At 38.2% G+C, this 26,700-nt stretch overlaps 1 protein-coding gene across 7 annotated transcripts in view; it reads left to right on the forward strand.

Moving 5' to 3' along the window:
• The window catches only part of CDIN1 (CDAN1 interacting nuclease 1), a 212,744-nt gene that overhangs the window by 94,208 nt on the left and 91,836 nt on the right, over positions 1-26,700 (forward strand). For all 7 annotated transcript variants that reach the window (XR_014261218.1, XR_014261219.1, XR_014261220.1 and 4 more), the window contains exons 8-10: positions 4,058-4,125; positions 15,578-15,643; positions 16,575-16,680. Coding sequence is in view for 3 of the 7 variants with exons in the window: in XM_082452509.1 (XP_082308635.1) it covers positions 4,058-4,125; positions 15,578-15,643; positions 16,575-16,680 (240 nt within the window). In the remaining 4 variants the exon portion in view is untranslated. The remainder of the gene's footprint in view (positions 1-4,057; positions 4,126-15,577; positions 15,644-16,574; positions 16,681-26,700) is intronic.

The following is a 26,700-nucleotide window of genomic DNA, read 5'->3' on the forward strand; positions in this document are numbered from 1 at the left end:
AGTGTCAAATTAATGATAGTGTTAGAAACTGTCGGAATGCCAACCTCACGTTGCTACAGTGATAAAGTTTAGCACATTCATATAACAACTAACACCATCTCCGAGTATCTGGGGTGGAATTACATGTTAATTTTGAAGCACATAAAATAGTTAAAAATCCATTTAAAGTTAAGGTTTTAAAAGCATAATGTCCTTTGAAGGATTGCTTATTGATTTTAAATATAACTATCTAATTTTATATGCATGGACTAAAGTATGAAGTCAACTGCTTTGTAAATGCCAGGAGACTGTTTTTCAGTAATAGTTGAGATGCTTACGGGAAACTAGATTGCTGTATTGCTGGCGAAGAAAATGGCTTATGAGGTTATTTACAAGTTTTGCCCCATGGTCACTGCCATACATCAATAATAGGTATTATTATAGAGAAAGTCTAAGTGTTTCTGCTTATGAAGCATTATAAATTCTGTTTGGAGTATTTTCCTTGCATTTTTGCCGTCATTCACTTTCCTTTTTTGGCTGTGTTATTGCCAGTAGAATTTAAAGTAGTACATGATTTCAGTTGATAAAGATAATGATGTATGTCTGTAACTTGTATTCACTGACTAGATTATAATTTCACAGTTCCATTATGCCTATTGCCAGTAAAATTACTGTTTTTATAAGCTTTATTTTCTAGGCCTTGTATTTTATATATGTTTATATCAAACAAAGCATAATCAAGAAGTATATCTTTCCAAAGTTTCAAATTAGTGATTGCTTTTACCATGCAAAATAAAACAGGCTGGGATGTTTATAGAGAATTGATTTTATCTTTGCACTGAGATAGTAGCAGTTTAATATAATGTAAATACACTTGCATAGATGTTTCTGAGGCTGATCAACAGGAATTATTTTATTTCACACTGAGTAAAAATTATTGAATTTTCATGTGAGTGGAAATGCTATTTGTATGTTGTTCTGATACTTTGGTAATGTTTACATTGCTTACTCGGTAAATTGCATCATTTCATTAGAAAGCACACACTTAATAAATAGAATAGATGCAAAACCTTTTTACTCCATTATGAAAATGTTACATGTAGACATTTGTTTAAGTAGAATAAAGTAAATTGGTCATTTATTAATAAGACGCCAAAAAAGCACAGTAGCAAAGAGTATATAAATTGTCATTGTGCTTTCATTTTCTTTTGGTATCTACTGTAATTCTTCCTACATAGCCACGCCCACTCACCTTTCCTGCCACAGGTTATATTCACAGACACAAAAGGCGTGAGAAACCGGCCACCTCAACTTTCCAAACTTGTCCTGACTTCAGGACAAGCTATTAGACAAAAGACCTAAACAGAGGAGCAAGGAAAGACAATGATACAGGAAGCTTGAAGTGCTGTGGGTTTCATTTCTGTACCATCAGTAACCTCGGTTTCATGATTCAACATTATAGATGTAAATAATTTACAACAATAAAAGTGAGAGCCCGTTTATGTGGAATAGAAGTAAATAATTTAGTTCTCAAATGTGGGATACCCCTAGTAATGAGAAGCCATTGAGAGGTATTCATCAGATATCTTCAATGGGCTCTGCAAATGTGTGAAATTTTGTGATTTAAGAATTTGTTTCCTTTATTTTGTTTTCATTGAGAAGTAAGAGCAGTCCTGTGCATGGGGAGGAGGGGGCAACAGAAGGAAAAGGACAATGAGAATGACTTGGGGCTTTTTTTTTTTTTTAACATCTTTATTGGAGTTTAATTGCTTTACAATGGTGTGTTAGTTTCTGCTGTATAACAAAGTGAATCAGCTATACGTAAACATATATCCCCATATCTCTTCCCTCTTGCATCTCCCTCCCTCCCACCCTCCCTATCCCACCCCTCTAGGTGGTCACAAAGCACCGAGCTGATCTCCCTGTGCTATGCGGCTGCTTCCCAGTAGCCACTACTGGGCATATACCTTGGGGCTTGTTTTGACAGTGGATACGAGTGGTCTCACCTCTTGAATTCTAAGATTCAAATGATATTCACCTGTATGTGTTGATAAAGAGCAGACTAATTCTCTAAGAATTTTTAATTTTACAAATAATATATAAGCTTTATTTGATTTAAATTGGACTCCCACAGTGCATGATCAGAATTAAAAGAGTCTCTGGTAAGCCAAGGAGTGAGAGGACCAGGTTGACATCAGTGAGATGGAGAATTAGATAATTACAGGCACACCTCATTTTATTGTGCCTCACTTTATTGCGCTTCCCAGATATTATGCCTTTTACAAATTGAAGGTTTGTGGCAACCCAGCATCCAGCAAGTCTGTCGGATTCATTTTCCCCATAGCATTTGCTCACTTCATGTCTCTGCGTCACCTTTTGGTAATTCTTACAGTATTTTAAACCCTTTCATTATTATTATATTTGTTACCGTCATCTGTGATGTTATAATAGCAAAAAGATTAGGACTCGCTGAAGGCTCAGATGATGGTTAGCATTTTGTAGCAATAAAGTATTTTTTAATTAAGGTATGTGCGTTGTTTTTTTAGACATAATGCTATTGGGCACTTCATAGACTACATTATAGTGTAAAAATAACTTTTATATGCACTGGGAAACCAAAAAATTCATGTAACTTGCTTTACTGCGATATTTTTTTTATTCTGGAACTGAATCCACAATACCTGCAAGTTCTGCCTGTGTTACCAAATGCTTTTGACAGAATTAAAGGACCAGGATAGGATAACACTCCTTTTCACACTTTGTACAATCTCATCCCTTTGGAAAATAGACCAGAATTCCAAGTCTCTTTCCTGACTTCATTACTTACTGGCCATGAGACCGTCAGCCGGTTCCCCAGCCTTCCTGAACCTTGCTTTCATTAACTGTAAAAATGGGACTAGTAATGGTACCTGCTCATGTGGTTGTTGTGAAGATTAAATAAGATGATACGCCAAAGTGTTTAGCACAAAGGCTTAGTATATGGCATTTAAGAAATATTAACTAATATCAATTATCTTTACATAATCAATTTTAATATTTTTTAAAGAAGCCATACAGAGGTCACAGACACAGGCTTTGCAGAGATTTTATACTGATCCTCTACTCTGCCACACATTAGCCATATGACCTTGTGCAGATTTCTTTCTAAGCCTCGGTTTTCTCATCTGTAAGATAAGGATAATAATAACTGTGAGGATGAAATAGAATACATAAAGCACTTAATACAGTGCCTGCCTCATAATAGCACTCAAAACTTTTTTTTTTTTTTTTTTTGGCCACCTGGCATGTGGGATCTTAGTTCCCCTACCAGGGGTCGAACCTGTGCCGCCTGCAGTGGAAGCACGGAGTCTTAACCACTGGACCGCCAGGGAAGTCCCAGCACTCAAACCATTTATATGCGAGTGTGTATGTATTTATATGCGAGTGTGTATGTATTTATATGCATTATATAATATGTGAAAACTTGCACACACAAGAAAAAGACTTGAAACAGCCTCTGTACCCACACCCTGATCCACAGTCCTTTACTAGGATGTCTTTCCTCCAGAGTACATATAATTCTCAACAAGTCAGTTGTTTGACTTCCCAAGTCACAGAAGATCACCAGTCATAGACTAGAAGTGAAATAGGAGCTGCTAAATGCTGACTTTGTGACAAGTGTGAATTCGCAGAAGATTTATGGAATTCTGTAAGACTGGAAACTCTTTTAGGGCAAAGGCTGGTTGGTATTCTTTGCTGCACCTAGTAAGTGCTTAATAAATGGTCCTAAATTGAACTGAGGGATTTTTAACATAGCATAAAGGATGTTTAAAATGCATTTCTTTTCAAAAGAAGATAAAGTACACATCCATTTACAAATCTTTATTTGCCAAAATCCATTTAAACATTATAGAAAAAACTCTATCGAATCACTTAAATGAGGGGATTTGTAAAGAAATCTCACTCCTCAGAGATGTGGGCTATATGAGGAGGTACTTGCCGTAATTACCTCCATTGGTCATTTCATCTCAAAGTATAGCCCTGGTATTAGCGTGCTTTAATTCTACCTATGTTACCCTCCTTAACTAACACTTCCCAGTGCCATTGGTCATGAGCATGAAGTTCTGCTCAGAGACTTGCTTCTGGAGAAAAACCTGTCCTTCCTAGGTAAGTATTGCTTACGTCCTCTCCAGCATATATTATCTCCACGAGTGCTTAAATATATATTTTTTTAAATCTTCCACTTGCAGTTATTATGTACTAAAGGAAGAGCAAACAATGATGGATGCTGTGCATGTTACCTTTTATTGATTTAGAACTGAGCAGGAACTCAGTTACCTAATCCCCTGTATATACAGCACGTGCACGGGCTTGCAATTAATATTTTATAGCATAAGTGGCTGAAAAAATGCTTTAATATCTGTTGCAGTATTACTTTTGGTGTCATGAGATATTAACCATAATCTAGGCCTTATGAGAGAAAGAAACAAAAGAAATATTGTCCATAAAATACTTTATATATTAAAAAGAATTGTTAGAAAAATTCACGTTAGGTATTTTTGTCTCATGTATGGAATTGGCTAGTACTTTTACTTGAAAATGAAATACTGAGCTTTTATTATTTTTATGCCAAAGATGAATTGTCATCATAGATTTAGTATGATTTTTTAAAATCTCACATGTATGCATGTGTTTGTGTGCCAATGTGGAATCTTATTACAGATTGTTATTTCTTTCAACATCTCTCACGCAGTAGAAATTAAGCCTCAAAAGGCATTCATGTGATAACTGATCACAGCAATCATAAAGCACTCTACAAGGAATTAATTCCTCTTCTCTATTTTAAATGTGGTAATTTGTCAAGGTTCTATGCAGATCGTATTATTGTACACATCTGTTTTATGTAGATGTTTAAGAGTTTGCATAGTGTATTTTTTTTAGTTTAAAAACATCAAACAATATTGGATTACATAATTTTTGCTCCAAAATGGACAAGACTTAGCCAAGGAAAGTCAAACAAATGGTCTTATGTCAAGTTGGGGAAGGATGTTGAATACAGTCCTGCAAGAAGTCTGTTTTAAGTCTTAATATTCAATATTTTTATTAGTGACCTGGAGAATGGAGTTGAATGTGTTATAAGATTGTTGGTAATTTTAAGATGGGGCATACCATAAATATTCTTCAGCGAGAGTTAAAGAAAGCTGATAAATTAGGAAAGTGGCCTCAGATTACTGAATTAAATTTTGCTATGTAAAAGCAGCAAGTTTTTTTGTTTTTGTTTTTTTAACATCTTTATTGGAATATAATTGCTTTACAATTGTGTGTTAGTTTCTGCTTTATAACAAAGTGAATCAGTTATACATATACATATGTCCCCATATCTCTTCCCTCTTACATCTCCCTCCCTCCCACCCTCCCTATCCCACCCCTCTAGGTGGTCACAAAGCACTGGAGCTGATCTCCTGTGCTATGCGGCTGCTTCCCACTAGCTATCTATTTTACATTTGGTAGTGTATATATGTCCATGCCACTCTCTCACTTCGTCCCAGCTTACCCTTCCCCCTCCCCGTGTCCTTAAGTCCATTCTCTAGTAGGTCTGCATCTTTATTCCCATCTTGCCCCTAGGTTCTTCATGACCATTTTTTTTTTTTTTTTTAGATTCCATATATATGTGTTAGCATACGGTATTTGTTTTTCTCTTTCTGACTTAACTTCACTCTGTATGACAGTCTCTAGGTCCATCCACCTCACTACAAATAACTCAGTTTCGTTCCTTTTTATGGCTGAGTAATATTCCATTGTATATATGTGCCACAAGAAGATGTGGCACATATATACAATGGAATATTACTCAGCCATAAAAAGTTTTTTTATATAAGAAGAACAACTGAGATGTTCAGCATATGGAAAGAGGGTGAATTAGATAGACATCACTTTTTAAAATCTGATAAAAAATAGAGTGTATAATGACTCAGAACCAGTTGGAATGGATGACCTGTGATGCACCATGAGATACGTTGTAGAACTATGGAGTTCCGATGATATTATGAAGTATCTGATCATATTGATCACTCAGTGACCAATACGGCACGGCCAAGTCTATTGTTTGAAGCCACCGACTGGCAGTCATATTTTCAAGACTGCTTGGTGTTACTCTCTTGGCACCATCTGCTTAAGAGTAGTCAGGCCCTCGGCACCACTTCTTTGCTTCGACTAGCTTTTCTCTGCTTCCTTCCTGAGGACTAGAAGACCCCACCAGGTAGGAAAAGCAAAGGGCTTACTCATGGCTTAAACTAGTCCCAGGTCCTTGACTCCCTTGATTCCGGGAACTGAGTGCACTAGACTGGATTGGCCGTGGCTGACAAAGGCAGTGCAGAAACACGCCAGGGAGTCATTGCCACTTGCATACGGGTTCAGAAAGGGGACTTAATATGGAAGGATCCCATCTATTCCTCTGTGCTCTAAGATCTAGAGGTAATTATTTTATTGAAACATACTAAAGATGATACTTAACTGGTGTTTTAGCTGGCTTCATGTAACCTCAGTCCTGTTTTGAAGCATTTCCTCATCAGCATACGAAGAAGTTGCTATTCTATGCACTTTAAGTGTTTTAATGTAATACTGAATTAATACATGTTTATTTATGGTTAAAACATGAAAATTCAAAGCTTTGTATGGAGTATTGTTATGGGGTTGTTCTTTTACCTTGTAAATACCCCTTCACAATGATTAAGCATATCTAAAGTACTGTACCAGGTAAATTTAGATAGATCATCAAAAATATTGGTATATAAATAGACCACTAAACGTATTTTATGTTTTCTTGTTTACATGTGTACACCGTGAATTTTGTTGCAGAGACATTGCAAACATGTTTGTTTTACTTTGATTTTTTTTAATAAGTGAAGGTAAAATCAATCTCTTTCCCTCCGTGTCTCTCTCTCTCTCCTTTCCTCCCTCCCTCCCTCCTTCAAATCTGGACTACTTTCAAAAGACAAGGATTCTTATTGTTTATATATTACCCCTTCTTAAGAATTATGACTTCCTGAAATTTTTTATCTCATTTAAAATTTTCCACCTATTGTGCTCAATATGTCATTTTATAAAATACATATTTTATCTGACCTCTGTAAAAGAGAGGTCAGATAAAAGAGAAAAATAAAAATAAATCACTTTTATCTTAACCCTAATAATTTCTTAAATTTTCTTGATTTATAGCCATGTACTGAGCAGTTGCTATGGCACAAGATTTAACCAGGCACAATTGGAAAGAAAGAGAGTCCTTTTCATTGAAGATTTGGGTGTACTCATGGATTTATCCTATCTTGTAAACGTATCTATTTTGTGCTTCTCAAAATGTATATTGTATTAAGAGGAGTCAACGTTGAATAAATGACTTTAGTTTCTCCAACTGGAAAATATATTTTATTCACATATTTGTTCGAAAAATACGTTACTGAGTCAGGTACTATTTTAGGCATTAGACATAAGTCAGATAAAGTCCCTGCTTTTGTAGCGTTATGGTCTAGTAGGGAGACAAGTGACAAACAAATGATTACACGTAATTTCTAGCAGTTTTCTCAGAGTTCTTGTAATTCTTTTATTCATTATTCATTCATTCTTTTCAGTTAACTTTTGTCGCGTGTGTTCTCTGCATGCCAGGAACTATACACTAATGACTACGAGGGTGATGACAAACACTCCCGCCATCCGGCTACTCACACTCACACACACTATTGCCTTGTCCGTCCCAGTAAGAATGCAGTTTCATCTAGTGCATCTCACTTGATTGTCTTGATAGTGAAAATACATTCAAGGCTGTTATCCTGCTTTTCCTATGAAATTTTTGAAAGAAAGGTACAGATTATATTAAAAATCAATAGCTACCCTTTACATATGAAGAAAATGCTACTGGCTCATAAGCTACTTTTCCTGAAGTGGTGATAGAATTCTACTTACTCATCTGTTCTCTCTCAGTGGCCCCTTCCTGCTTCCATGTGCTTCTCGGACAGCTAGTTGAGCTCATTAGCTTGGCTGTCTTACCACTAAGCTAATCACTCTTTCTTTCAGTGCAGCAGACAGTTACCTTTAGTACTTGCTATGGGCAGGTACCATTAGGGATTAAAAAAAAAAAAAAAACTTGAGTCAAACATGGAGCCTTCCAGGAAAATTTCAGATAAGTAGAGGTCAGTTCTTTCCAAGGATAGTTAATTTAGAATGAATATTTATTGATCGCCATTTAAAGTCTCAGAAAATGTGAAGAGCCTGCTGCCCACTTTTAGGCTTGGAAACACAAAGAACCCCTTCTTAAACTTAAAATTGACCAGTGTCACTTGTAACCATCCTTATCCCCTCTGCTAAGAGTTTGTTCCATTTCTAATATCAGTGAAATACAAAATGTATTATGTCTACTGATGGAGATGTTTTAATTTGTATCTCTCAAGTAATTAATGAAACCACGTTTTGTTATATCCTCTCTCTGTCTCTGTCTCTCTGTCTGTCTGTCTCTCTCTCTTTTTTGAGGGGGTGAGGGGAGAGATTTGGACAAAAGGGAAGGGAGGAAAGGAAAATAGTGACAGCCAGAAGATGACAAGACAGTTTGCACTGTTAGGGAAGATATGAAAGAGCTTGTACCAAAGACTGAAGACGAACCATTTGTCCTCCATGGGTTGGCATATATCCAGGTCGGAGGGACTTTCATTAGTGACTTCCACAGCCACTGTCTGGTGCAAATTCTTGTTAAGTTTGGCTTAATAAGGATGGCTCTGGAGTTATTTTATTCTTTCCAGTGAATGTTGCCCTGTTAGTAGAAGCTAACAATTATTTTGAGTGACACCTGAGAGACATTTGCTTCATCCCTTCCTCACCCTACCATGTTTGGTCTTGCCTTATGACAAACCAGCATATTTTACATGGGTGCTTTTCTAGCATTCATGTATTACTCTGTGGGACTCCAGGAGGGTGTAATCTGTAAAGCCAAATAGGCTTAGTGAAGGATGTCCCTTGCTGTAAGAAATTAGGATCTTTGTTTCTAAGAGTTCATCTACTCCTGCTGCTTTATTCCCCACCTGAAGCAACAGTGCTCTGGGGAAGTGATAATGATGTGACAAACGGGGGATTATGACTTTAGGTGAAGAATAGGCAGTGGGAATAGATGAGATTTAGAATACTAGGATTGTGTTTACATGCAGATGTTAGCAGTAGAGGATAAGAGACTAGAAATAAAACATATGGTTATATGGGCTAAAGGGAACTGAGATGGTTGGGTATTTCAGAAGGTATCAACTATTTAAATTCCTAACTAAAGGTTAAAAATTAGATGCAGTTTTCAGGGTAACAGGAACATTATATTGGGGGCAGGATGTGGAGAATCTGGGGCCTGTTCTCCCCTTCCTGAAGAAGTTGGCAAGGTGAGGGACCATCTTTACTTACTTGCCTTATTGACTATGCTTGTGCACGCTTCTCCCTGGGACCAAGAGAAAAGAACCACAGACATGTTGTATGCTGCTGAAAGACAGGTTCTTTGGAACTTTGAAGACAGGTTACCCTGTCCACTTAATGATGGTAGTCTTCCTGCTTCAGGCCCACAGCTCTTCAGTCACCATTGCTCTGGCTAGATAACTCGCATCTGCCAATATCTGCTTTCCTGGCCACTGGTGATAAATTAAAACTTTTGGTTGTAAGTGACAGAAATCCAGTCCAACTAGATTATATGCACACACAAAAAAGGAGAATTTATTAATTCAGAGATATACCCATGAAGTCCAAAGGAGAAGTTTGCTTCTGGTGTGTCTAGAATCCAGAAGACAAAACAATGTCGTCAGTTCTCCTCTTTTTTCCCTTTTGTGTTCTTTTTTGCCCTGTTGGCTTCATTCTTAGACAACAAAGATGATCCCTGGCAGTTGCTAATTCGTTTACTCTTGAGAGTTTGTAATCCCAGGGAACAGCAGTGCTTCTCGTTGGCCTCATAATGAATCTTAGAAAGGGCTCTGATCGGCTCTTCTGGGTCAAGTGTCCACTCCTGTGGCCAGTGGTTGGGGGGCGGGAGGACCGCCCACCAGAATCACATTGTGAGAGTAAGGTGGCAGCGCCAGACAGGGCAGAGTACAGGACAGAAGAAATCAAATATCTCACCCCACAGAGAATTAGCTACAGGTTGGAGCTTTATTCCCCATAACCAAAAGGCATCGGGGGTCAAATCTGTTACTGTTATTGTTGGATTGGTTCCTTGGTCCTGTGTGTTTGTGTGTCAGTGTGTAGAGATCACTTCTATGTCTCAGAGCTGCTAATATGCCTCCCTCCATTGAGATTCGTTCAGGGACAATAGGGTCTTAACGTCAGTGACTACACCTCAAAGAGCTGGGGCAGACAAAGGCTAACATTCATCCATTCCACAGAATTTTGGAGTTAGAAAGGGCTCTGTGACCATCCCGTCCCCCTGTTCTGTTTAGTGGAAACTTGCCCTGGACCTTTCATCAGAGTTACTGCCCTCCCCCTCCCAATAACTTGCCCTGAATTCTTTTTACTCTACCATGCTGATTTGTCCCTTCTCTTGTGGCATTAAACCAAAAGAACTTAGAGCGATGCAGTATAAACTATGGAAGAGTTTTGCTTTTGTCGTCCATGTTCATGTCCTCTGTCTCCACAGCCGCCAGTCAGCAGGGGCCAGCCTACCCTGCCTCACTTTGCACTGTCCTGGCTTGTGACCTCCCAATTGTTTCCTATCTTTAGGGCACTTCAATTTTCACAAGTATTGTCCCCTAAAGGCATAAGCAAAGGACAAGGTCAGAGCAGTCAGTTGTATTCCTTATTAGTGGCTTTGATAAGAGGCTTTGGGGGAAGAGGTTAAAACTAATGGCTGTAATGAAATTTTTAGGTTCTCTAAAGATTTCATTCATCTGTGTTATCGCTCTCCCCATTAAATGCATATCTGTTCTGCGTACCTTTGCACATGGTTTGCATAGCATAGTAACATCTATTACCAAAACCCTGCTAACTTCTTAAATTGGAAAGGCTGTGAAACTTACTCTTAGAGAATATAAAAATATGGGATGCAAAGGTCATAGCACCAATTATTGAATGAGACAGTGTTTTGGGGGGAAAAAAACCAGAAAAACAAGATACTAGAGTAGAAAAGATATACTGTAGTTTTCACTTGTATTGATGTGTATTTTTTGCCCTTCCCCAATTTAGTAAAAATGGAACAGGTGTTAAAACGTTTCTTTTTGTACGAGGTATTTTAACCTAGCATTTTAGAAACGTTTTGACAAATTCATAGATAGAAGACCATGTCAGAATATTATTTTTCTTTTCATTTTCAGATGTCATGAACTGGAATTGTACATAATTTCTCTGGGAAATAACTGTATTTCTTAAATTTAAAATCTTTTAAGAAAAAAAAAAAAGAAAACCTCAGACTTCTTCTTGGCAGTCCTCATGTCGTGCTATGATTCTTAAGTATATGTTAACTAGTTTCAGATGTGTTTTGTTCTCTGACTCAAAATCACCCCTTTATTTTAAAAAAAGAAATTGTGTAATCAGTACTTAATTGCTTTGGATATTTTGGGCATTTAGAGGAGAGGGTAATTAAAGGTCCTGAGAAATTAAACTTTCACAGTGTTCTTTACATGTGTGTGATTCCTTTTTAAAAATGTCCTCTAAAGGCAAGCTTGGCAACTTAAAAACAAATGAAGATCTGGATTGTTTTTTTAAATGTAACATCGATTTTATCTGTGGATGCAGTTTCATTGGTTTTTTAGTTCCATTGAAGAAAGGATCATTAAGATGCTAGAAATCAAGAGATTATTTCGTTCGTCTCCTCTTCAGTCAGGTGTCAACTAAATACTACCCAACAGATAGCCATCCCCTCTCTTCGTTTCCAAATCTTTTAGGAGGAAAATGAGAAAATTTTCCCCACTTCATAAGTATTACACATGATCAAATTTAAATATTTGCCATAATTAAGAGTGGTATATGGTCTGTTGGGACAAACCAGTACTTGATTGTGGTGGGCTCTTGTCTATATCTGGCTATTTGAGAGGCCCAGGTGTTGGCAGTCACTTAACTTCTCTTGGCCTCTTTTATCATGTATAAACTGGAAGGTTGGAAGACTTTACAAGCTCAGAAATACTGTGTTTCTTAAGGCACACATTATCTAAATACCCTACATTTTGTAGATCTAGAGGCTAACAAGTCTGCTTTTAAGTGAGAATATTCTTATATTAACTTTGATAATGAACACTTGAACTATGACATTAACAAGCCTGTACTTATGAAATATATTAGGTGTTTTTAATATACCTTAAATCAGAAGAGCCCTACTTCATATTTGCTACATTCACTGAATAAGTTAGGTATACAGAATTTGGAGATTGATTTCATATTGATCCCCAGCAATTCTGGGAAGTTATACTAAAAATACTATTCTAAAACATTGCTGCTACTCTTTTTTTTCCCCTTTCTAACTAATGTTATTCTTTCTTTTTTCTTAATCCTTATCATTTTTTCTTGAAGAAAACAGCAGGTTACTTAAACATCCAGTTTTCCACTTGGGAAGTTCAAAGAATCATAAGTAACCACTTGGTTCCAATATGTACAAAAAGCTCTAAAAACATGGATGAAACTTATGATTCCCAAGGAAAATATAAATTGCAAAACTGACTATATAAGAGATGAAAATCTAAACAGATCAGTAGCCATAAAAAAAAAGGGAAAAGTAACCAAAGAGCTACCCACTGTAGTAGCAGCAGGCCTAGATTGCTTATTATGGGGAATTCTGCCCAAACTTTAAGGAATGGATAAATCCAATGTTATTTAAAATACTACAGACCAAAGAAGAAGGTAGGAAAACTTCCCATGAGTAGTCCCTTCCTTGATGATCAAGATGCACCTCAGAGCAGGCAGCTGGGGCCAGGGGTGAAAGATAGCAGTGAAAGTCATCAAATACAACCTTGAACTTTGGGTCACTTTTGTTGTCTCTTAAATCAGGCAAGAAAATTATTAAGTCAGTCTAGGTGGGCTTTGCAGAAAACATGGGTATTCTTAAAAATGCATTTATATTTTATTCAGTTACCCTTTTGAGTCTTAAATATGTGCCAAGCATATGTTGGTGGTGAGAATGGGGCAGTGCATAGGCCCGGGATTTGGGAGACAGGCACATGCACAATGAGACAAGGGAATGAACAAAGAAGGAGGCAGAAGGGAAGTCATGTGGGATGATGACCGAGCCATAACCTCGAGATCCTAGAGTTGGAACCCTGACCCACCCAGTGGTCAACCAAATTTTAAATCCATACCCAATGGTTTGGATAATGATCTAATGGTAAGAAATCTTTGAAGGTCTGGGAGCCAGGAAAGGAGCATAATGCAAAGGCCAGGAAATCAGGTCAGATGGATGGGGCTGACCTTAAAAATCTCCCAGTAGGATGATCCATGATAGAAACTTCCTTCTCCTGGGACCTAGACCAGGTGAGCAAGGCCACCTGTTCATAAATGCTACCTCCTATACTTGTACTCTCATCTTCTCTGAACTTTGCCAAGTTGTACCCTCCTCCTTTCTTAGGAAATCTAGGTTGAAAGAAATAGTGTGAAGATGGAAACAGGGCAGGTAAGGCAGTGAGAGTTTAGAAAATAAACAGAGAAGATACCCAATACATAATAACATAGTACTTCAGATATGTGGAATAACCTCTTTTAAAAAAAAAAAAAGCGTAATATCTGGTGGTGACACAGACTTCTAGAAACTGTCTTTTGAGTACAGTTACTATTGAATCAACTTCATATTGAGAGGGAGGGAGGTGGGGGTGTGGCATGGAGAAAGCATTTGAATACTCTTGTACTTTGAGGTTCTCCACAGAAAGATGGAAAGATTCCCTAGCCTCACCTGATGTTTATCTTCAGGAAATTTAAATTGTAGGTATTGTGTTAGTAATTTTGGTGCAGTGAACAAGAGTGTAGCATCTGCCTTTTAAGGGATTTTAGTGTGTGCGTTTGGATTGCTTGGTGACCTTTGAAATTTTGTTTTGAGCTGCTGTCAGAAACATAATCATTTTTCTTTCTGAAACAGATTTTAACATCTGCAAAGGTTGATCAAGCTAGGATAGTTTTAATAAAATATTAATCTCTCTTTTTTAATGTCAACCCAGCTTTAAAACTGTTCATCAGCTACCTGAAACATCAGCTCAAGGCACTTGGGTTGATTTAATAAATGCCTTTTCCATTAAACATTCTTGTAGCCAGAATGCATTTAGAGGATAGAAATTTTTTCAGTCTTGTTCATCCACAGTCCAGTTTTCCAAATTCTCTTGTTTTTAAAGTAAGATTAATTTTATTTCCTTATTTCAACAGTTAACTTAGAATTTTTTATATTTCAAGCAGGGGAGATTGTTTCAAATTCTAGCATCAGTTCTTCAAAATTTGGATAAAGGATAACAACTGTAACCAAATTTAATTTAAATATCTAGTTTAAATATGTGTCTTGTCATTAAAAGGTTATTTACATTTAAAATGCTGACCTCTCAAGATGTACACAGGAGTGTTCTAAAACAGAGTTTCTGAACATTGGCCATGAAACCACTGTCTTGGCCTGACAAATGGATTGGAAATAAGCTACCCAACAACTGGGAATGGGCCATTAATTTTAATCAAAGGTGATGCAGGAAGGCGAATGGGATGCATGACAATGTCAACAGCCCAGTAGGTGTTAAGAGACCACACAGCCTTCCTTGTTACTTGGTTGGGCCATTAGTTGAGGTTGGGTGAAGACAGAAAGCCATGTCTGGAATTGAATGACCAGGTCACTCCAAAATCTAACAGAGAACTGCTCATTTCAGAATCACCTTGTAATGCCGTTAGAAGTCAAGGACAGCGTGTAGAAAATATTGGAGGACTTTTTTTTTTTTTAACCAAGGACCTAGGTAGTTTTTTCCAACTTTGTCAAGCACTCTGTTTTCCTGCCTCCTTTCCTCCTGAATGGCTCATTGATATTTACAGAGGATCAAGAAATCGAACAGACTTAGAAAAAAATCTCAAAGCCTGTTTGCTTTTCACAATTACATATTGTGAGTTGTAAAACTTTGGTAAATGCCAGAAACAATAGCTGACCAAAGGTATTAAGCAGGGTAATTAATTCTCTGTGGGGATCTCACTGTCCTTGTCTCTTTCTTATGTTCTTGTATGTAGGAATAGTTTCACTAATTGAAACTAAACTTTCTTAATTGCTTTAATGAAAGCATTTGTTTTATAATTGTAAAGGCCAATGTCAATATTGGCTTGATAACATTAGTGATATTCATGGTGGTAGAAGCCTTTTCTTTTAATCAGTAAGTATACTTCATTATTTTGAGTATCTTCAATTATAAGAAAGGTAGCGTATGACAGCTTGAATTAATGATGTTTATAATAAAGACATAAAAATGCAGAAGGGACAAAGAGGCAAAATGCCTCTATGCTTCCAGTTTGTTACGAAAGTTCATTTATTCCAACACAGCATTGCATATATAAGAATGATATGTATGACTGCATTAGTAATTTTTACACATTTTTAAGAAAGAAAAGCAATTATATTGCTGTCTTGTTAATGGAATACTGTGATAAGTAATAGTATTTGTTCATCCTGTAGATGAAGATCAGCTCCGTGCAAAGGGTTATGACAAAACACCAGACTTTATTTTACAAGTACCCGTTGGTAAGTCCTTAAACTCTGCTATGCATTTGTTTATAGAGAAAAGGGATGTGTTTTTCCCATAGCTTTGAAAAATTGTGTTGATGTTAGCAAATGTTACCAGAGAATCTAGATTAGCTTGATAATTTTGTTATCTAAAAGTGTGAAATAATTGCAAAAGATTATTTTAAAATAGCAGAAAATTATAGGTTTAGAAGAAACCTATGCCTTAAAAACTTTTACATGTATTTGAGAAATAAACATGTGTTCTAAAGACATTTTGGTTACCGTTTTCAAGTCATTTCTCTAAGTACTGAATTTTTTTTTTTAAATAATTAATTTATTTATTTATTAATTTATTTATTTTTGGCTGTGTTGAGTCTTCGTTTCTGTGCGAGGGCTTTCTCTAGTTGCGGCAAGCGGGGGCCACTCTTCATCGCAGTGCGCGGGCCTCTCACTATCGCGGCCTCTCTTGTTGCGGAGCACAAGCTCCAGACGCGCAGGCTCAGCAATTGTGGCTCACGGGCCCAGTTGCTCCGCGGCATGTGGGATCCTCCCAGACCAGGGCTCGAACCCGTGTCCCCTGCATTGGCAGGCAGATTCTCAACCACTGCGCCACCAGGGAAGCCCCTAAGTACTGAATTTTTAACACAGGGTTCTATTGAAAAGCCAGGCTCACCTTGGTTTGCTTTCACATTACTTGTCAACTTATACAGGCAGTCTCAGAATAGGAGAGAGACTTTTGTAAATGACGAAAATAAAAGGAATGTGATTGTAGCATAAATGTTCCTTGTTACGAACATATGCGATGTGTTGTTTTATAATTACATCCATAGATGATGGTGAGGGTTAAGCCTCTGTTCATGAATGTGAAGCATAGAGAGACCCAGACAGAGTTCAGAATTTTCAATTTTCCCTTCCCTTTGCGCTATATTAGTAATGCTTTGTCCCTTAGCTGTAGAAGGGCACATAATTCACTGGATTGAAAGCAAAGCCTCATTTGGTGATGAATGTAGCCACCACGCCTACCTGCATGACCAGTTCTGGAGCTACTGGAATAGGTAAGACCCCATTATTTTTCTCTTAAGATAAACGATACTCAGCTGAAATCTCATTAGAAAAAAATATTTTGTTTAGCTGGTAAAAATGCTAGTAGCCTTTGTTTCTAGTAAATACCGAGACTTGATTAATGTATTCATTTCAGGTAATTTCAACTTCTTTGCTTTCATAATGTAGCTTCATTTTTTAAAACGAAAAATCTCTGCATAAGGTCAAAATTAGTGTAGACGCCATTTTACAGTGATGATATTGGTGTCACTTAAAATATGAAAAATAGGATGTGATATATATTATGATATTGAAACTGACTTTTATCCTCTTGATGTGGAAGTTATGCTTTCTGTCAGATCTTAAAAAAATATTTTATCCTCAGCTCTCTGAGGAAAGTATCCAAACGATATGAAAGATCAAAACAAATTACCTTCCAGAGGTAGAAAATAGTTTACCTACCAACTTCAACCAACATTCCCAAAGGCATGGCGATCTCAGTGGTTAAGAAAAGGATGGTGTTGGAGGAGGGAGGAGGATGCCATATTACTGAGTACCCACCATGTGTCTGGACCTGCAGATTATCTCAGTTAATACTCACAAGAAAGTTACTTTTATTCCCATTTTACAGATAACTAAACTGATACTCAGAGAAAATGTAACTATGGGTACAAGTAGTTATCATGCATTGTCTTTCTTACGTCTAAATCTGTGCTATTTTTAGCACAACTCTATTGCAATTTACAGTACAACTGTTAAAACTTTGGCCTTTGCTATTATTGAAGTCCCAAGCTTTCACACCACGTATTTTTTACCCCTTAGATCAGAAGGGGGGTCAAGGGGTAACCTTCCTAGATTAACTGTGTTCCTCGGTCACTGGCCAACTGTAAGAATATAATAATAAGATGACATTGGTCCAATCATTAAGGAGAGAGACAGTAGCATCTGTGGACAGTAGTCTTACCCTGGAAAAAAACAGTGACAGCCTACAGAATTTGGCATTATATTGTTACTCAGCTTTAGAAAGGCCAGTGGACCTCTCCCGTAGCAGATGTGCTAAACTAAGCCCACTTTTTGCCATGGTAACAATGATCATGACAAAATGCTAGATGTAATGGTTTTCTTGATTTTCTTGTGTAATTGTGCATAGCATCCGAGCTTTACTTTACAGGGATGGAGGAGGAAAGTGCAAAATGTTTTAGAAATCAATGCTGCTTCAGCGTTTCCTGTCTTTTATTCAGCCATTATTCAAATCAGCAGTAATGTGACAAACTGAATTTCAGATTTTTAGCAATTTTATGATGAGTTTGAAATAGTAAAGAAAGCATCATTTTTGATAGTATAGGGAAAGCAATGACAAGAAAATTAAATTGCATAAGTTTAGGTTGCTAAGGGATTTTTTAAAAACTGGTAAGCTCAATCATTATGCGTTGAGACTGTCTCCCCACTTTGGTACTGATCAAGCCTTTTATGAGAAACAATTAGAATCTGAATCCCAAATAGTAGAGCTTACTTAAAAATTCCAAAGGCACATCTTCATTCTAAAACAACTCAACTGTTGTTTGAATGTCTACTCTATGCTTAGCCCTCCCCATTTTAGAGGCTGATTAAATAATCAAGTCACGTGTATGGTAGACCTATGGCTTATTCACATGGCCGGAGGGGCATCTGAGCAATGGATAACTTAATAGTTTGACTTGGACTGGATTTTGGATTATTTTGTTGCCTGCTGCTGTTTTAAATTTTAATGATGTTTTATTTACACTACTGTTGACTTACATTTCCTAAACACATTGTGTGAATGTATACCAGCTAAGTGGACATAGTTCATTTAGGGCGTGTTGTGTGGTAAGGGAAAGCCAGCCTTAGTTTTGAGTGTTCCAGATCATTCAGGGGGGGAATGCTCTACACAAAAGTCACTAGTTCACCAAATGTCTGCAGAGAGGCCAAGAAATGCAGGTCATGCTGACATTCAATATGGAACATAGAGGCATTTACTTGGATATAGAATTTTGGTTGTAATAATGATACAGACTTATCAGTGATGAGGCATTTTGACAGAAGGAGAACTTAGCGCAGTTACAAAAGTTTGGGATCCTACTTTTTTTATATTTTGCCTCAACTCAACTCACACAGCAGTAGTTAAAATTCTTCAGAGTAGGAAGAAATCTTTCCCACCTATAGGTAGCCTTTCAAGGAGGCTGTTGGTTGGCATTTGGGTTAATTGCTTTATTTGTATGATAAGCCTCTAGTCAACATAAGAACTGTTTTCTAGTGTCACACTATTTTTCTTTTTTTCTTCTAGTTATATTGAGATATAATTGCTGTACAGCACTATGTAAGTTTAAGGTATGCAGCATAATGATTTGACTTACAGACATCATGAAATGAAAAAATTGTCACATTATTTTTAGATTAAACATTGAATTTTATGGTAAGACTGTTCAATGTTTGTGGAATCATAATCTTGTCTAAGCCTATTTTTCCACATAAATAACTACAGAGCCCCTACGTTTTAGTTGAATATTTCTCTAAGAGTTTTGTTTTTATGTAAATTAGTATTCTTACTCAGCCTTTCAGCAGCTCCTTGTCACACCCTGCCTCTGTATTAAAACATACTCTTTTTTTGGCTTCCAAAAGATATACTTCTCGGTTTCTTCCCCACACACCAGCAACGTACTCTGTCTCCTTTGCTATCTCTTCTTCCTCTTCCCAGCTCTAGACTGGAAGGCCCTGGCACTCAGGGCTCACCCCTCCTCCCTCTTCTGTCTACATTCTTCCTGGGTGTTCCCTGGAAGATCTCACCAGAGACTGCGGCTTTATCTTCCATCTCTATGCTGCCATCTCCTAATTTTTACCCTCAGCCCTAAGATTCCCCCTGAGTATACATTTGTTCATCTATCCAGCTGGCTATTCAGTATCTCCTCCTGGTTATCTAATAGGTATCTCAACCTTTACATGTCCAAAATTAAACCCTTGACTTTCTTCCCCAAGCTTGTTACTCCCCCATTTCCTCCCAAGCTCAACTAGTGGCACCACAATATCTCCAGATCTTCAACCCCGAGTATCATCACCAATCCATCAGCAAGTCCATTCAGCCCTACCTTCACCACGTCTCAAATTGTGCCTTGTATCACCACCCCACCTGCTGCTGCCTCAGTGTCTGTAAGCGTCTCCTGGACTATTCCTGTAGCTTCCAAACTGGTCTCCTCAACACTCAGCACTTGCACTCCTGTGGTCGTGTTTCATACCCCAGCCAAATTGACTCTTGGAAAACATAAATCAGATTGGGTCGCTTGCCACCACATTTAAAATAAAATCCAAACTCTTTACCGTGACATTCAGAGCCCTGCATGATCTACCTCTCACCACCCCCACTTCTGTCCACACCTGCCCCTCTCCTCTCACCTAAGGTTCTCTCTGTCTCTTATCATTCCTTGGCCACGCTGACTTTCTCTGTCTTCCTTGAATCTACACTGCTTGTTCCTGCTTCAAGACCCTCACTCTGGCTAATCCTTCTGCTTGGAACTATCTTCACTTGCTTCTCCACATAGCTTGCCCTTTATGACATTCAGGTGTCTGCTCAAATTTCCTCTCCTCAGGGGGGGCCTTCCCTAACCACCCAGTCTAGAAGGCATCACCCTCAGTCATCCTCTCTCCTCAGTCGGCTCTACTTTTCTTCATAATACTTACTCCTGTCTGAGTGAATGAATAGACAGTAGTTGGAAACATTTATACAAACACCAATTTACTTGGTTTGAAAGAGCTTTACCTTTTATATTGCTATTTCTAATTACGACACGTAGGGTGCAGTTCATTCCTTTGTAATCAAAGCTTCAAGAATTTTCCCCAGTTTAATTAACCTCAAACAAATTTAAATTTTGCGATGTAGTCACCTTCCGTAAAATCAGATATTGAGCACAGAACATAAGCTGCCTTTTCGGCAAGTGGGCCCTCATCCCAGGTACGATCTTGATTAAAGAACTCCTCAGAACTCTCCAGTTCTGTGGGGTTAAAAGAATGCCTCTGAGAAGCAGCATTTGAACCATAACATAGCCCCAAATTGTATAGGGCTATGCCTACAATGGTATAGAAAATGCATATATATTTACATATATCTATCTCATATACTTAGGGCTATCTATATACAAATTGTATAAAAAACCATATTATGCAATTGCAAACAAAAAATACCTTCTCGTCCTACTTGTCTAGTCAAAAGGTGGGTTCTTTGACAATTTGACCTACATTACTAAGTTTATTTTCTTATTGAGATGGTGACAGGTAAAGAAGAAAGTAATTCTACAATGTGAGGCCAGAATATACATGGGTTCTAACTTGTGGCCTTTCAGAGAAGCAGAAGTAGACACCCTATGCTCACTTTAGTGGTTGGCGATAAAGTGGGTCTGTTTGGATGAAAATACTGATGACTCTAAATTACAAAGAACCACATGCAACCATACAGCGCATGAACAATGCCCAACAGCACTGAGTCAAGAACATGGAAATCTCAGCTGTTAAGTTCAGCCCTGTCATCTGCCATTCTGGGCACACTGTCATCAGTGGAATCTATTTAAAACTAAAGTGCACTTGGTAGATATACCTCTCTCCTTCTCTCAAAGAAGATCTAAGCTTACTGACTGGAAAGAATAAGGCAAAGTTTTGTTTGAGCATGATTTTCCAGTTTAGTGATCCTTGATGTAATGGGAGGAATCTATCCTGTTCCTGGGTTTGAATCCAGGCTGTGCCACTCTCTGGTCCCATGACTGGGAGCAACTTGCTTAACGTCCCTGAGCCTTTGTTTTTTCCTCAACACAATGAGGTTGATAACACCTTCTTCACCATATTGTTGTGCAGAGCAGTTATTTAATACATATAAAGCACTTTCACAGTGCTTGGTAGTCAACAAATATACTCTCCTCTGTCTCTTTTTTCCTGTGTATCACTGTCTGATAGAATTTAGAAGTCTTCTGAGTAGATGTTTTAATTTCCTTCTTTGCCAGATAAACTCCTACTCGGCTAACTTCAGCACTCAGCTTGACTGACATCTCTTTGGGAAACCTTCCTGCAGTTCACGATTGCGTTCAGTGCCCCTCCTGTGTTCCGCTAATAAGTTCATAGCATTTGTCAAATATTGTAATTGCTTGTTTACTTGCCACTCTCCTCCAGTTAATATATTGAGTTACGTCTTACCTGTTTGTTTTACCCAACATCAAATGCCCAGAAGCTGGTGGAATGCCTGGCATATAGGTGCCAATAGGTGATCAGTAGATATTTATTGAACAAATAAATATATGAATGGATTTTCTGATGCATAACAGACAAAAACATTTTGAATCAACCATTAAGGATTTTGTTAGACATTGTGACATTAAAATACAATAAAACCAAAATTTTTTCTTTGAGAATGCCAGCCTAAGGACAGTGAGAAAAATGCCTCATTTTTCTAGAGAACTTTTATAGACTTTTCAGATGTATAGACTTTGCAAATCTATATCATGAAATATAGCATGTTTATTTACATACGAGTTTTAAAATAGAAAATAACCGATAAGTGGCAAATGCATTTTGTGAAGTTTTTTAGGCAAGTATTTTTAATCTTATATTGATTATTTGCTTTCACAAAACTTCAGCAAGGTCTCTTGTTTGATATTTGACATGGAATGCCTTGAAAATCCTGAGCAGAAGCTATTCCCTAGTTTCTTTAGGGGCTGCGTGAAACTGGGCCCACCTTAACACTTGGGGGCCTGGGACAAGAGTATGAATGGAGGCCTATATACAATGTGCCCAAATATTTAAGGTTGTGTGTCAAGTTAACAGACAGTAAATAAAATCTGTTTTATCCTGCATGAAGATCTGGAAGTTCAGATTTGCATTAAGAATTCCTGGACTCCTTGGAGATCCAGGCTGCATATGACAGTGTAGGATAGGAATAGGTGCCGCCACTGCACAGCCCATCTCCCTTTTCTTATCACCTTTGGCTCTGTCCTACACCTGGGAAGGTTTTAGGCACAGCCCAGCCTGCACATCCAAGCTCCATGTATTGATACCTTCCCACAAACCTCTGCCCTTGGTCATGTCTCAGGCCAGAGGTGGACACTCTGGTGGTCTGCCCTCTTATCAAACAGGCAGGCCCTGAGAGTGGTCTCAGGACTATTTGATCAGGAAGTTCTGAGGTCCCTGGTAACATGGAGTGTGACTTAGAAAGGTATTGGAGGGAACAGACATCAGGTGAAGATGTTCCCTATGCTCTGCAGTCTCCTCACCCCATGGGCTGCGGTACAACCAGAGGAGCCCAGAGCAGAATCCTCTAAAGTTTGGGTCCAGGCCATGGACCCCTCTTGACTGGGACTAAAGGTATCAAAGGAAGCAAGTATATTTGTCTTCCAAAGTCATTTCTTGTGCTGATGTTAGGATATGAGGGGAGATGAGCACCAGAGGAAATATGGTCTTGATCACATTTTTGTCTCACTGAAAAGATGGAGAGCTGAGTTCCATCTGTGGGATCTTTGAACCTTTGGCTCCAGAGAGTCTACCCTCCTAGAGGCAATGGTAAGCTAATACCTTCTGCCACAGGAATCGATTTGACTTTAGTTCTTACCTCTAAGTATTTTTTAAAGATTGCTTATTTACTCAATGGTTTAGTGATTGCTTTCTCTGGGCTGTGCTAACCTGAGAGGCGAGGCATTTAGAATGGGGCTGCCAAGCAGTTAGAGTTAAGGAAGGTATTTTTCAGAGGATGTCCAAAAGTTTTTCCTGTATGAAGATACTTCCAGGAAGCCTGCAATTAGCCAAATCACAGATTTCCAGTTATTTCAGTCTTGTTAACAACAAGGCTGATCACATCTGTCTTAGGTTGGAGAATGTGCCTCAGCTATAGAAGCTCTTGCAAACCTTCAATTACAGCAGCCTCAGAAGGCACTGCTGCCGTATACTAACAAGCAGTCATCACCAGCAACAAGAGACAGATTGACTAATAATTAGCAAATGCACTGGAGAGGGCCTCTCTGAAGGTAAAAATATAATAATTTGCTTTTCCATCTCTTATAGTGGTGCTGGTTGTGAGATACTGATGTCTCATTGTTCCAGAGAAATACTTGACACTGTTACTAGCTGGAGTAACCTTGAAATATTTTAAAAGGACAAAGGAAGTGTCTTCTGTGTAGATAGTACTTTTATGAGTTCTCGTAATGGTTAAGTACCATTTTTTTCTGCATTTGAAGTCTGAATAGCAAGAACTTTGCCCACCACAGAATTCATATTTTCTGCCATTGTTAATTGTTTTCAATGTTGACTTTAAATACAAAACTGAATGAGGAATAGAAATGTTGTCTTAGGCCGTTGAAGTGGTATTTGCAATAAAGAGATAGTGGTTGAGAAAACTGGAATGAGTTAATCAAGGATTAAAGGAAAAGAAAATAGGCTTATAAGGAAATGTTAGTGAATCACAGTTTCTCAGAAAGATGTCTATCTGATTATTACCTTCAAGCATGTACAAGATTTTATTTTAGTTGGGGAGGGATGGTGCCTATTGACCAGTTTCCCAATTCCGGGGGACCAAAGAATTGTTGAAGGCATAACTCTTCTTGCTGAGCTATTATGATAGAGTTAATATGAATCACATATGTTTCAGAAGTATTACCACAAATCAAACCAACAAGCAAATGATTGGGTGTCCATTCTAAGGATGGAAACACAACCATTATGATTGTCCAGAGAGAGTAAGAGAAGAATAAAGGAAGTGACTCAGGAGCACAGAGTCAGGAGCCCAAGGATACAGAGTTCATTTTTGAAAGTAATTTTGGAATAATGGAGATCAGGTTGAAATTGCTGCTAAAATGGCTTGGGGTTTAGGGCAGTGATTCTCAAACTTCACAAGTATTAAAACCACATGGTTGGAACTTTTTAAATATTGATGTGAGATTCATCCCTGGAGAACTGATTTAATTGGTGTGTGGTGGAGCCTGGACCTTAGGAGGGTTTTTTTTGTTTCGTTTTGAAAACTTCTGATGATGACGTTGACCTGCATCAAGTTGAAGTCCACTTCTTTACATGGCCTTCATTTGCCAGCTAGCCCCAGCATTCCTAGCCTAGGTGCTTCTACATAGAGTCTTCATGAGAAAAAGGAGAGTTTTATTGAGGAATACTGGTTCAGATCAGCAAACACTTCACAGACGCTTGTTAGTCAGTTGGCATCTGGCCTCTGCCTTTGAGGGCTTCATAGTGAGGACTGAGGCAGTAAATTGCAAAGACAGAACCTGAACCCAGGTCTCCCTCTGAACTCATACCTGTGTTCTTTCTGCTCGACCATGCAGCTTAATGTCAGTCATAGTGATAAACCTGTTATAAGAGGCCACTTACTCTGTCACTTAATGCAGGGAGCCCCAACGCCCGGGCCATGGACCAGTATCGGTTCGTGACCTGTTAGGAGGTAAGCGGCAGGAGGTAAGCGACGGGCAAGCAAGCAAGCAAAGCTTCATCTGTATTTACAGCCGCTCCCCATCACTCGCATTACCACCTGAGCTCTGCCTCCTGTCAGCATTATGGTGGTTGTATAATTATTTCATTATATATTGCAATGTAATAATAATAGAAGTAAAGTGCTCAATAAATGTAATGCACTTGAATCATCCCAAAACCATCCCCCACCCAACCCCGGTCCTTGGAAAAATTGTCTTCCACGAAACTGGTCCCTGGTGCCAAAAAGGTTGGGGACCGCTGACTTAATGCGTTTGCTAAGCTGAAGCTAAAAAGCTCTCCAGCATATGAGGCATAGATATTCACCTTCATGTGGTTCAGGAAAATGGGCCAGACGTTCTCTGTTGCTCTCTCTGTTGCTCTCCTTATTGTATATTCAAAAATGCACATCTGTAGGATTAATACAAAATCCTAAGATATACATACCTGTGCACCCAGAACATGATAACCCCTAAATTGTTGTATTTGAAATCTACAGAATCAGAGTTTTTTTATATATGGTACAGAAAAAAGTAAGCATGTAAAATGTCTGTTTTGATAAGTGATGGTGTTTTTAAAAACAGCTTTAATGAGATATAATTGACATACAATAAACTGCACCTTTTTTTTTTTTTAATTTATTTTTGGCTGTGTTGGGTCTTCGTTGCTGTGTGAGGGCTTTCTCCAGTTGCGGCGAATGGGGGCCACTCTTCATCACAGTGCGTGGGCCTCTCACTATCGCGGCCTCTCTTGTTGCGGAGCACAGGCTCCAGACGCGCAGGCTCAGCAGTTGTGGCTCACGGGCCTAGTTGCTCCGCGGCATGTGGGATCTTCCCAGACCAGGGCTCGAACCCGTATCCCCTGCATTGGCAGGCAGATTCTCAACCACTGCGCCACCAGGGAAGCCCCAAACTGCACATATTTAAAGTATATAATTTGACAAGTTTAACATATGTATAAACTCATAAAATTATCACCATGACAAAGATAGTGACAAAGATACCTACCACCTCCACAAGTTCCTTGTACCCCTTTATAATCCTTCTTCTCAGTCCCTTCAGTTGTCTCTGCACCCAGGCAACCACTGATCTACTTTCTGTCACTATTCATTAGTTTACATTTTCTGTTTTCTGTAAATGGAATCATTCAGCATATACTCTTTTGTCTGGCGTTTTTTTTACTCAGTGTAACTATTTCATTATTCATCCATGTTGTTGAACATATCAAGAGTTCATTTTTTTTCATCGCTGACAAGTATTCAATCGTGTGGCTGTCCCACTGTTTGTTTATCCATTCACTTGTGGATAGACATTTAAGTTGTTTCTAGTTCTGGCTATTAGTAATAAAGTTTCCATGAACAGTCATGTAAAAACCTTGTATGGTTTCATTTCCCTTGGGCAGATACCTAGGAATAAAATAGTTGGGACATTTGGTAAGTGGATTTTTACCTTTTTGAAAATGATTAAACTATTTTCCAAAGTGGTTGTACCATTTTATGTTCCCATCAGCAGTTTATGGGAGTTCCAGGTGCTCCCTTCGGTCAGTCTTTTTAACTTCAAACTTTCTAATAGTTGTGT

The sequence above is a fragment of the Balaenoptera physalus genome (assembly GCF_965194825.1).
Source record: "Balaenoptera physalus genome assembly, chromosome: 2".
NCBI lineage: Eukaryota > Metazoa > Chordata > Mammalia > Artiodactyla > Balaenopteridae > Balaenoptera > Balaenoptera physalus.